Source organism: Apis florea, unplaced genomic scaffold, assembly GCF_048593485.1.
Source record: "Apis florea isolate Af1SG1 unplaced genomic scaffold, ASM4859348v1 contig_3326_pilon, whole genome shotgun sequence".
NCBI lineage: Eukaryota > Metazoa > Arthropoda > Insecta > Hymenoptera > Apidae > Apis > Apis florea.
In genome coordinates this window covers 1652414-1665444 of record NW_028256739.1, presented here as the reverse complement: position 1 = coordinate 1665444, position 13031 = coordinate 1652414, and the positions used below count along the sequence as shown (strand labels likewise).

At 34.9% G+C, this 13031-nt stretch overlaps 1 protein-coding gene across 2 annotated transcripts in view; it reads left to right on the top strand.

Annotated features, from left to right (window-relative positions):
* Window positions 1–12728, top strand: part of LOC100872944 (uncharacterized) — a 191334-nt gene extending 178606 nt beyond the window's left edge. For both annotated transcript variants that reach the window (XM_086911682.1, XM_012493284.3), the window contains 2 exons: window positions 8594–8737; window positions 10222–12728. In XM_086911682.1, coding sequence (XP_086767808.1) covers window positions 8594–8737; window positions 10222–10381 — 304 coding nt within the window. In that variant the 3' untranslated portion in view covers window positions 10382–12728. The remainder of the gene's footprint in view (window positions 1–8593; window positions 8738–10221) is intronic.
* Window positions 12729–13031: the final 303 nt, after the last annotated feature.

The following is a 13031-nucleotide window of genomic DNA, read 5'->3' as shown; positions in this document are numbered from 1 at the left end:
TTGGTGTAAAGTAGAATAGGGCGTTGTTCGAATAAAATTTTCATTTACGTTTGATTTATTACTTTATTTTAAATAATATTATTTCAATATTTGTTATTGTTATTTCGTTATAAATGGATAATGTTTTTTTTTTTTTTTTTTTTTTTTGGATAATGGAATAGTTTTTCTATATTGGATTCTCAAAGGCCAGTTTTCTTTTCTAAAGTCTAAATCTAAATACTCTTTGACTCTTTTACTAAAACTAAAATGAAATCTGTATTTCTTTATACGAGAAATTTGCTATTCTTTTATTCTTTATGTTATAAAAGAATTGTTAAATAAACCATATACACACATACAATTATAAATTCACACGTGGTTTTAAAGATTATTATTAAAATTATCACAAAATTAATAATCTATTTTATCAAGATAAAAACGTAATTTCTATTGTACTTATTTCATTCAAATTATACAGTGACAAAAATCCGTATTTCCAATTAATCGAAAGTCGGTCAAGTTTCGAATGTCTGGTCAACACGAATCAATCTATTTAATTATTCAACGTAGTCAATATAAATTCTATCTTTCTTGAATCGAAATAAGAAGGAAAAAAAAAAAAAAAGGAAAAAACCAATCAAACTTTCATTTAAGTAACTCGCGATTCTCCGAGGAGAATGCTGCTCCTTCAGATCAAAAGGTCGCTGTAATTATTAGCGTGCTTGATTAATCAACCAGCACGCAGAGAGCGAGCCAAAACAACGAACCGATGGAATATCGATCCCTCAATCGAATGAATCGAAAATCGAGCAGACCAAAGTAATTTTCAGTTGCTTCGATCGATTCCTTTCCTCGTTTTGTACTCGCTCGTGTGTATTCGTGTGAAGGTGGAACGAACCAACGATCTACGTTTGTGTGTGGTTTACGAAACTATTCGAACACTCGTAGTAAATAAAATTAAATTTAACTCGTGAAAATACTATATAATTATTAATGGAAATAAGATTTATAAGTTAATAATTGTACAATTATTGGATTATATAACATTTTATGCAAGATTTAATATAAAAATAAGATACTGCAATATTGTAATTCAGATTTTAATGCAGTCTGTTCTAAAAATATTGCCTCAAATTGTATACGAAACAATGAATAAATGTTAAAATTTTAAAATATTAAATTTTACTCTTATATAAAAATTTTTTTTTATATATGATTCATTATAGAAATATTATAAACTTTCGTTGGAATCAAGATTTTCGAATTATAAATAATTTCCTTTCGAATACTTTTCTAAGCTACTGCATATAATAATACTATATATATATATATATATATACGTACACGTAACTATTGAATACGAACGTGGGAGGCCTTTCACATTCCGTGGAGAAAATTTGTTCCACGGGCATTTTGCATCGATGGTCGAGAGGAAAAAGTTCGTTTTAACGATGTATATCTGGTTCAACGACGAACGATTATAAATATCACGAACACCACGGTAAATTAATGAGAAACTACGACGAGACAAAATCGAGCACAAGAGAATATAGTTTTCTTCGTTTAGATTTGCTTGGTTCAAGCCTTTTTTTTTTCCGCCTCGTCTCTGCTTTTCTCCCTTTCTCTCTTTCTCTTTCTCTCTCTTTCTCCCTGCTTTACCGACGATCGATTCCATCGAATGGATCACGTATGCAAAACGCCGCCTCTATCCGATGCAATTAAACGCACAACCACTCCCGTGACGCGTGCACACAGGCAAAAGAACTTTGTTTCATTTTCTCCTTGCACGCTTTCTCATTTTCACTTCACCGTGTGTTATAGTCCACGGGCATAAATAATCCAATGGATCGAGGCGAAGCGTGTCCTTCGTACGCGAGAAAAACACACTTCCAGTTCCGATTTGCTTTGCTTTTATTGCTCGATCAACGTAATTGTCTCACTTAGGGGGAATATGGAAACACGGGCTAGAAAAAAATCGTAGAATTTATGGTGAACGATGATGAGAACGTTTCACGTGGAATGATTTATTTAACGCTGTTCGACCCGATTATAAAGTGCTCTTACGATTACCACTGGATTAAACGTATTATCCTTTCTGAATAAGTAATTAATCCTTGTGCCAATTCTTCGATATGATAAAATTTCGTTTAAATGAACTTGTCAGAAGGGACAAGCAGATTCCAGTATTAATACTTGCTTGTTCGTGTAATGGAAGTTCGTCTAATTTTTCTTGTCAGTCGTGATTTTTCGTTCGGTTAATAGGAGTTCGTGTTCATGCAGAGGATTTCTTTTTTTTTTTTTTTTAGAGTGTAACGATCAAATATTATAAATTTGAAGCAATTTTACAAATTCTTTGCTTATTTAAATATTACACGAAATATACTTGCAATATATATTATTATAAATTGGAACTGTCTCCTGTTTTTATTTGTTCATCGTTATTTATTCTTTCGATAATCTTTCGAATTAATCCACTTTAATACTTATTCTCGTTCACTACGTAATACCCTGGACTTTAGATATCGCAGATCGTGTAACAAGAACGGAAATGGAATTACATACTTTTTTTTTTTTTTCTTTTGCAAGTTCTCGATGATGTAGACAATCAGTTTTCAGAATATTTAATTTCATTCAATATTCGTTTTTACTTTCATTTCATAATTATATCGTTTCACTTCACTTTTTCGCCCCGACTCGGTATTGTCAATATTTTAAACATCGCACTAACGAGAAGAAGTTGTACTCCAATTATGATCCAGCAATAAATAACGATGAGAAAATAAAAATATATCAAGCAAGTCGGTCAAAAAAGCCCAAATAACAATCAGGAACGAATAAAATTCACAAATAATCGATTCTTTCCTCACTTTTTATCCTTGATAAAAAAAATAAAAATATACACCGACTCTTGGTCTCTATCTATAATTTCAAATAATAATAGAAATTCATCCAGATATAATCAGAAATAACCCATTCGTCCATCCGTTTCCCACGTCGTGGCCGAACCTCTGAAATTCCATCTTTGAAATTCCCGGGGTATCCTCGACGAGGAAGGCACCGTGTCGTGGCCGATTCGACGTGGCCACGTATCGTTACACAGCTAATTGCGGTATAAACAGCGGACTTTACGAGGCACCGGTGTACGGCTGGGCAACGTTCGGCAAACATTAGCCGCCATTAACGAAGATATAAGGCCGCGTGTATTGATGCGTCGCGGTTGAAGATCCGCAATGTCAAGGAGAGAAGAAGGCTGAAATGTTAAGATCGTCGGGCCCCGTAATCGAACACCTGACGCTTACATTCCAGGAAATTGGCCCGAGATAGCCGCGCGGGTAATGCTAATGGATGGATATTAATTTGAACCGTGGCGAATACATTTTAACTAATCTCGCTCGAGGGTATCGCGAGGGAAACGAGAAAGTGCGAGAGGTTAGGGTGAAAATGCTCTGTGGGCGTCAGGCGAGTGCCTTCACCACGTATCGAACGTTCCGTTCATCCGAATGTATCTCTTGATATTAGACGAGCGTTGCAATTTTGTCTCTGAATGAATGGCTGAATTATGATTAAAGCTATTATGGAAGGGGATTTAGGGAGATCGAGTGTGCCAGGATGGAAGAAAAAAGTTAAGAAGTTGTATTATCGCTAAAACAGTCGTTTTGACTTCGATAATCTTCGATAATTGTTGATTGAGACACCACGTTGTGCTTATTAGTGCGTACTCCAACTTTGCAAAGGTTTGATGTTATGTTAATTTGAGATGAAATAGTTTTATATTATTGAATAGAAACAAGATCAATGGGAATAATGATTCAAGTTTATGAAATGAAAAGCTTGTCTGACCAAGTTCAGATTTTTAAAAGGTTACCTATACAATTAGTTAAAATGAGAGTTAAAATGATTGGTAATTCTGTTAAATATCTCTATGAAAGATAACTCTTGTTGATAAAAGAAGAATTTTCTTTTCCTGTATCATTCTTGACCGGCAACATCTAAAAATTACGAATAATCATAATTTTCGAAGTCTGCCATTGTAAATAAGTCACTCCCTTAAAATTTCGAATTTTTTTTTTATCACAACCAACGTTTGCCTCGTATTTCTACCGTGAAAATAAAAAACGACATCCACCGGTCGACAATGGAAAATATATTATCGAAGTTTCGAATATTTTTTTTTTCCCCCTAAGCGCGCGTTCTTTCGCATTGGAAATTCCCATTAATTCACCGGCGAGCTTCGATATATCTCATGGAAGCTCGATCGGACAGCGTTTTTCGTTTCAATCTGTCCGCTCCTCTCTCCTTTTCTTCTCCATCCTTCTTTATCTTTTCCCTCCTTCTCCACGCATCCCCCTCGCATGAAAGATACTTGAAACCGCAACTTAACCCAAATATCAACATTGGTTATTTTTAATTGCTCCATAGGGACCCGCGCGACTATTAATAACCCGCGCCTCGAGAAGAAGGGACCTCGATGATCATAAAGCGTGGAATTTTAATGATACACACACACACACACACACACATATACACACACCGTGCGTACACACGGTTGTCGCAAATTATAAGGGAAAAGCGGCGTGGCGCGCACATTTAAAGATTATAGGAACCTATAAAGCTTTAGCCGCGCAACATTTTATAAAGCCGATTATTCGGTATCTCGAGGAGGAGTGGAACAGAATCCAGATGGGGGAAGGGGTGGGGAAGGTTTTGCCTCGTTTCTCCGTTTCGAACTGACGAATCTTCCAGGAATTCGATGTACGCTCGACCAATCCCGCGATGGAAAACGTTGTAACAAAGTTGGACAGGGTGAAATGATTGTTGGAAGGATGAAATTTCCAAGTGTCTCCGCTTTCGTTAATCCTTTCCTAGCCCCTTCGAGTTCTCCTCTTTTGTAATTTGTTAATGGAGAAATTAAGGGGAGACGCAAGTGTGCGCGAGGACGGGGCGAGGATAGAAAAAGGATATTTGGAGTGGCAGTTTCTTTATTGTTTTAGATAGATGATTTTATTAAGAATGTTTCTCCTATATAGAGTTTAGAAACTCGTCTTATTCCAACAAATGAGCAACAATATTAAAAATTATTAGTCATTCACGATACTTTTACACCACTTAATATGGCCGTTCACACTTTTCAAACGACTGACTAATGACGCATAGGTAATATTAAAATTAACCAACCACAAAATGATAAAATTCTTATTATAGCCACTTACAAAAGAAAATATGGATAAGTATATACCACGTGTATGTGTGTGTGTGTGTGTGTATTGATCATAAACGAAATATACTAAAAAGGATAAACGTTTATTAACACCCTTGCTCGATTACGTAGTTGCTAAACTGCGTAACAGTGATTTTATAACTCCAAAATGATAAAATTCTGAACACGATCATTCGCACAATTTCGAATGCAATGAAAACACACAGTGTATCATCGAGTGTACACGCGCGTGTATTAATCGCACACATAGAAAATCGTGCACAGAGATGAAGAAACAGTGCAAGAGATAAAGAGGGAAAGAGAAGAAACGTTTATTAACTCGCTGGCACGGCTAACGACGACGTTTAGCCTGAAAGAAGGCGTGTGCTTGTTTTGAAGGGATCAAAAGGGGGAGAAGGTTGCAGCAGGCAGGCGGCGGCCGCCTCTGAAAGCCCGCGAAATTTCCAGCGACGCAAACATTTTTTTCGCCTCCTTCCCTTCTCTTAGTTCCTCGCTCGTATTCTTTCCTCCATTATTCTCCTTTTCTCTCCCCCTCGTGACTAGAGAAACGAGCGTTTAGGAAAGGGGAGGAGGAAGGACAAGTGACGAGCAACGGGTTTCACACGAACGAAGACGCCGCGACAATTATATGTGCGACGCCTTATTATAATCTGTCTCTCTCTCTTTCTCTTTTTATACATATATATATCTTTTCGTGTCGTTTAAAGCAGCTGGAACGTCAACGGGACCACGCATATAATAAGGAAGGAAAGAAAGGGAAGCGTGGCGTGGTGAATATAGGATTCTACACGGTCCCTCTGTTGCCGGCCTAACCTCATTTAGTTAGAAAGTGTTTGCGCGATGAGACCGGCGCGAGGTTTAATTGGAAACGCCTCGTGTCTATCGCATCGCGTTCAAACCCAGAGGAGAATGTCGTCCTCTGAGCCCTCGGCCGTAATTGGTCGCCTTTCTCGCTTCATCCGAGACCGCCGCGATTTTCCAGAGGGGATACCCGTCCGCAGACACCCACCCACCCAATGATAAATTTGTATATTCGGACTAATGGCGCGCCTCGCGACGAGTCTCGTCGAACAGAGTTTGGGAACGAGATTCATGAGATTCTTGGATGAAATTGTGCTCGGTTTAAGGTGGAAAAAAAAAAAAAGAAAAAAAGAACGATGGGTTAGTTGGGTCGCGAATGGATGTGGAGGAGAAGTAAGTTTTGTGTAATAAGAAAATTGTGTTTGATATCAAGATAGAGTTAGTTGATTTTTTATTGATTGGAGAACTTTAGTTTGCAATGATGTTTTATAGTTAAATTGAAATGTGAAGTAAACAGAAATGATATTTCAGAAATGTTGATCTTGATAATTGTGCTTTGATAAATGGAATTATCATATAAATATTTAAATAGATGGAGATATTATAGGAGATATATGTATGCGTAATAGAAACGTAAAGAAATAATAATTGTTATAAAAAGTTATATTTCCATGAAGATTAATTAAGATAGAATCAATAATTGATGGAAAAAGTCTATTAATAATTTAATAATACAAAAGTCTTTTTCTTTCATATCATTATTTAAGAGATATTCTGATTAATATTTCATAACATTCTTTAAGAATTTTTTACAGCAAAAGTATAAGAGTTAATCTATTGAAATTTTATTATATCATTATACTATTTTATTATACTATTATACGATATAATTAGTCTATTCTAATATCTTCTTCTTCTTTTTCTTTTCTTTTTTTTTCTTAAAATATTTCTTTAATCTGTTCTCAAGAAACATAATGGCGGAATTTAATTTTTAATCTTTACGTAATATAATATATTATGTATATAATTTATAAATCTCTTTAACTTGAAATAAAAATTTTAATTTTCATGTTTAATAAGAATATGGAGAGATCAGGTATTAAAATAAACATTTTATGACGAAAATTCTTAAAATGGTGGCCATTAAATTAAGATATTAAAATTGTAAGATAAACGTAAAAAATTGTTATTAAAAAGGAAGTATATATTATTCAAGTGATTTTAAAAAACAGATCGGGACAAATATGTATATATATATATCGTTAAAATTTTATCAATAATATCGTACAAATGTTAATATTTCTCGCCAATGAAAATATTTCTGAATAAAAACAAGAAACAAAGGAAATGTTTCACAGCCATAAAATGAAATTTTTATCAGACTTGTAATAAGTCGTAAACGAATCCGGATCGCAATACCATTAAAATCGATTCATTAGTACCAGCTACTGGAGGGAAAATCGCTTTGTTAATGCTTCGATAATACGTACGACATACACTGAACGATCGCCGCATACACACCTACTTATATTTTTGCGAATTATCAATTTTTAGTCAACATCATTGAATTCGTAATGCGTATCCGGCATAAATCTGGACTCGTTAATGTACCCAGCTACCCGTATAACCCAATGAAATATTAATGAACGTAGAAATATTCGTTTTCACGAACAAAGAGAAATCTCGTAATTATTGGCGCCCCCTTTCGCTTTATCCAACCCCTTCACTTGATCAAAAACCTTACCCTCGTAGTTTAACATCCCTCCAATAACCTACTGTCTCTTTTCCTAAATATTGAGTTGGCCACAAAGTTTTTATTAACATTTATATTTGTTCTATGAACCAATTTCAAGGTTCAACGCAACAATCAAATTGGATTCTAATCAATGTTTTGTGAATTTAGTAATTTATTATAATTTATTACAAACTCTTTTTGTGACATCAAAGACTCTTTATCATTATTGATGAAAACGTGTGAATGTATTGATGATCTTATTTATAAAACTAGAAATAAATAGCATATAATTAATTTTCATTTCCTTTTTTTTTTTTTTTTTTGATAATTGATAAATATGTTAACTGCACAGGCTACACACATCGATACAAGAAAAGAATTAATGGAATTGGAAAAAAAATCGTTTTCCAATAGAACAAACATTACATGCATTCTTTCAAATAAGAATTGGATTGAAATATTCCTTTTCATCTACTATAATGCCTTAATTTTACTCCTTTATACTATCATCTTTTTTGAAACTTTTTATAAATTCTTCGATTCTGAAGAGATAAAAACGATATTTAGATCAAATTTTTGAAAAACAAGAATTTCTGTAAATGAGATGTTCTTCTGAAAGATTGAAAATACAACACAAATTAAAATGGAGAACGTATGACAGAGTAAAGATACTTATTTTTCTAAAAAAAAAAAAAAAAAGAACTTTCCATCGAACGATAAAAAGCTGCACAAATTTAATACTTTTACACACCCTTATCTTCAAAACAAATATTTTTTTGCGTTTCAAATTAGAATTCAATTGATCTAATCAGAGGTAATTAACGTGGCTAATTAATCGACGTTATTCGCTATTGTTTCAGGATGTTTGGAAGTAGTGGTGCTTGTGCAGGTTGCGGCAACGCGATACCTGCCACCGAGCTGGTAATGAGGGCGGGTGGATCGGTATTTCATCAGAAATGCTTCACCTGTAGCAAATGCGGAAATCAACTGGTTTCCGGCGATAGGTAAGATTCAGATCTGATTAATAGACTCGCTAACAATTGTTATTGCTACGTTCTCACTGGAATAACAACGAAAAAGAACTTTTTGTTGTCTCTTGCATGTTCCACAAACGAACATTGCCAACTTAAAGAAATATTTTCTCCAAGATTGAAAGTAATATAATTTTACGAATATTTTTGATAGTGATTTCGGTTTTGAAACTTGACACTATTAGCAAATTAATTCGGCTCAAGTTGCGAACTATGATTAAAGAAAATTTATTATTATTAATGGTAAAAAAAGAAAGAAAAAGTGAAAAATGTTCAAGCAAAGAATATCGAGTTTAATCGAATCTAGACCAAAAGAAATTCAGAAACTTACCGTCATAGCTTATTAACAGATAGATAACATCTTTAAAATTTTGAATATCGTACAAATATTCATATCTTCTATACTCCAATTAACTTGATAATTAAATCAAGATAAAGAATAGAGCATCAACAAAAAATTTTTCGTTGTTTCAGTAAAGAATTAGTTGCATATTACAACACTAGAGTAACGAGGAAATCTGGGGATGAAATGGAATCAATAGTAGATATCATGAACTCGATATTATTAGAATTTTACCAATAATTCCGTTTAGGGTGAATATATACAAACTCGAAAGAGAAAACGCGGCAATTAAAGGGTTGGAAAAGAGGCGTGTCACAGTGAGACTGTCGGTTAATTGGTGGGGATCGCAACTGGGGATTTTGTAATAAAGGAGGAGGGACACAATTATCGTGGCCCGGTAATGAAGCAATCTTGTTTATGAGCATCGATTTCGTGGATGCTCTGTGTATGCTTTGCTTGATTACAGCCGTTCGTTTCGAAGCACAATTTTTGTTCGTATGAAACGATTACCTGTATTACTTATATTAGTGCTATTTCCATTGGTATTGGCACAGACGTAATGCAAGTATAGTACTATATGTATATTATATAGTCAATTCCTCGTCCAGAATAGAAATGTAAGACGAATTACGAGTAGTTGATCATTTAATAACTTAATTAACTTAATTAAATAATCGCATTGATCACGTACACTCCTATCTATAAATCATTAGACTTTATAATATTTCAAGATATGTATAAATTACATGAATATTAATTGTTACAACGTTAACATGTAACATTGTTAAATATGCAAATAATACAAATTTAAAAATAGTTGCAACTGCAATAAATATTTTCCTTTTTTCCAAAATTACCATACAAAGCAAGTTGCATTTCAATAAATATCTTTTCAAAATTTTGTGTGATCGCAATAGAAAAAAAAAATTAAATAAATAAATTTACAAGATTAATTAATCGTTTAAAATTACGATCAAATGATTTGTAGACAGAAATGTACAATTCACAATTTTACTTTCTACTTTCACCGTGTTAAAAAATATTATTAAGAAACTTACCACAAGGAATCGAGACGTGAACAGAAGAACTAACAAAAATCCATTTCTCCGCCCAGGTATTACTTGCTATCGGGGTCACCGGTATGCGAGACGGATTGGCACAAAATCGTGAAATCGTCGAGCGTAGCGGCCGCGGCCGCCGCGGCAGCGGCCGGAAACGGTGGTGCACCGGTAAGAAAAGGTAAGGTCGGTCGGCCTCGAAGGAGTCGCGAATGAGGCGGCAACCCGGTCGGTCGCCCGAAGAAGGTACAAGCCTCTCCACAGCCTACGCCCGCCGTCGTGCCCTCTCAGGTCGACGTCGTGGACGTGGCCGTCGGAGGGGATCCCTATTCGCCGCCTCCGCCGGGTCATCAGCAGTACCACCATCATCATCACCACCATCACCACCATCATCAGATGGGAGTCGTACATCCGGGACTGGCGGTACAGCAAACGCACCTGCAGGCGTCCACCTATCAGGACTGGTCTCCGTGGGCACAGGACACCTGCGACTGAACAACCTTAACCCTCGTTGAACCTCGAGGCCGTCTCCCGGCTGAACGAATCCTCTCCTGGCTCGGGCGCCGCCGCCGTTCACTTCTTCAACGTTCCGTTCCACATTCAGCGTGGAAGAATAAAGAGTGTTCTTAACGATCTTTCATCACTGGAATCGTGAACTCCTGCTTCGGTTAGCCGGTTCGCGTAACTGTTTTCTCTCGCGGTTAGAACGAATTTTCGTGACTCGCCTTTTTGTGAACAACGCGAACCTTGTGCAAGAGGGGACGAAGGGCCGAGCCTGGGATACCTGGTGAACGAGATTCTCGTTCCGATTGTGAAACTCCGAAGAACTCCGTTGAAGAGAGAAAAATATGTTTCTTGTTCGTCTTTCGACGTGTCCCCGAACGCGTGTTCGACTCGGTGTTCGGCCGCGCGCCATGACTGCTGCGCGCGCATCCGCGCGATTCGATCCCCTCGAGGGCGATCGAGACTATCGATAACCTCGAATCGTGCGCACGGCCACCGCGTGGAGCCGCTGTAAGCATCTTTCTCAACTGGTCTCCCTTCCCTAATCGATAATCTTTGCTCAATCACGGAAAATTGAGGGTAATTGAAGCGTGTTTGAATGCGTTTTGGGCCGCGTGCATCGTCGCTGACACAACAACAACAACAACAACAAGACGCCGGCATTTCTTCAGTGTTTTTCGGTGCTCGTCCGTGTTTAATCGAATCCGCAATCCTGTTAATCGCACGTCAGGTAACCAGCAATCACTTTCGCGCTCGTGTTTCACCGCCTTTCCTCTGGTAAACGCGACTGCATCTGCGTTCGATGCCCTCCCTCTTCACTCTGCCCCTCGTCACGGTGGTTTGTTCAACACTGGCGCTTTGTAATGGTTTCGTACGATTGAGATTTTGTAAGCGTGAAATGTTTCGCGGTTTAACGACAAGAAATTTTGAAACAAATTTTGCCGTATTATTTGCGAATATTGTTTTTTTTTTCTTCTTTTTCTAAGTTTTTCATTGCGAAGATTATGTAACATTTGATTATATAACGCTAGTTTTATTTTACTCTTAATAACGAAATGTTTGATTAATATTTTTATTTTATATTTGACTTTCGAGATTTTATTAATTGCGGGAAGAATAGGACTTTTGTTTCAATCAAATTTGTCGAAATACTTGGTTGCTTTTATTATTATTATTATTATTATTATTTTTTAAGTGAATTTTCTTTGGTTTTTTATTTTTTTTTATTTCTTTTCTTTTTCTATATTTTTTATTTATTTTCATTTTTTTTATTGTTTTCATTTGTTTAAGTTGAACGAAGAGACCAAGATTTGACAAAGGAATTTAAAGATTTAAAATAAACAAAACAGAAGTTAATTAGATTAATGATAATTGAAAACGATTATTTATCTGTCGATAGAATAATAGAACCTCCATTATTCGAATTAATAGGGGGACAAACTTTCGAATAAAGAAACATTCGGATAACATAGATTTTTCTTAGATGAATTATTTTGGGGAAAACAATACGCTTATTTGCAATAAAATTGAGATGATAGCATAAAAAAAAGTATCTATTATAAAAATTAGGGAACTCATATTTTTTTTTAGTTGTCACATTGCACAACTCTTTTAATATATATGCAAAAAATATACATTTTTTTTTTTTTTTAATACCAATGATTATGGATTTTCCAATGTAATTATGTATGTACTTTTGTTTAATTTTATAGCAACTTTCTTCATTTTCTCAATTTTCCAAGTATTTTTTTCCTTTCAATAGTTAATACTAAGTACACATTTATGTTTCAATATTATTATTGCACATTGTGCAAACTCATCCAATTTCAAATTAAATTAAATTTTGCAAACGCGAATATAGATAGCATACAATTCGGTTAGTAGAATGAATATTAGAATATTCGAATAATGAAGGTTCCATTATACTAATTTTACTTTATCCTCAAGAATTAAATTTTAATAATTACTCGAGAAATAATTGTTCCGTTTCCAAACACTCGATTCTTTTTTTTTTATATTCTTTCAAGTAAAATTCAATACAAAATCTGATACAACAGTATTTCAAGATCTAAAATTAATAACAATCCAAAACGATTATTCAATCCTATTAATTATTACTTTTGTTTTATCTCTCAAAATCAATTAATTTGAATAATTACTTTTAAAAAAATATTTTCTTCTTGTACAAAACATCCAAGATTGTTTTTACTATTTTTTTTTTTTTTTTTTTTTTTTTTTTTTTTTTTACTCGTATTCCTTTAAATAGAATTTTCAAAGAGGGCAGGATCTGACGCAGGGATCGAGATCTAAAATCACGTGTACAGAAAAGAAAATTCCATCGACTCGGATAATTCGTCGATTG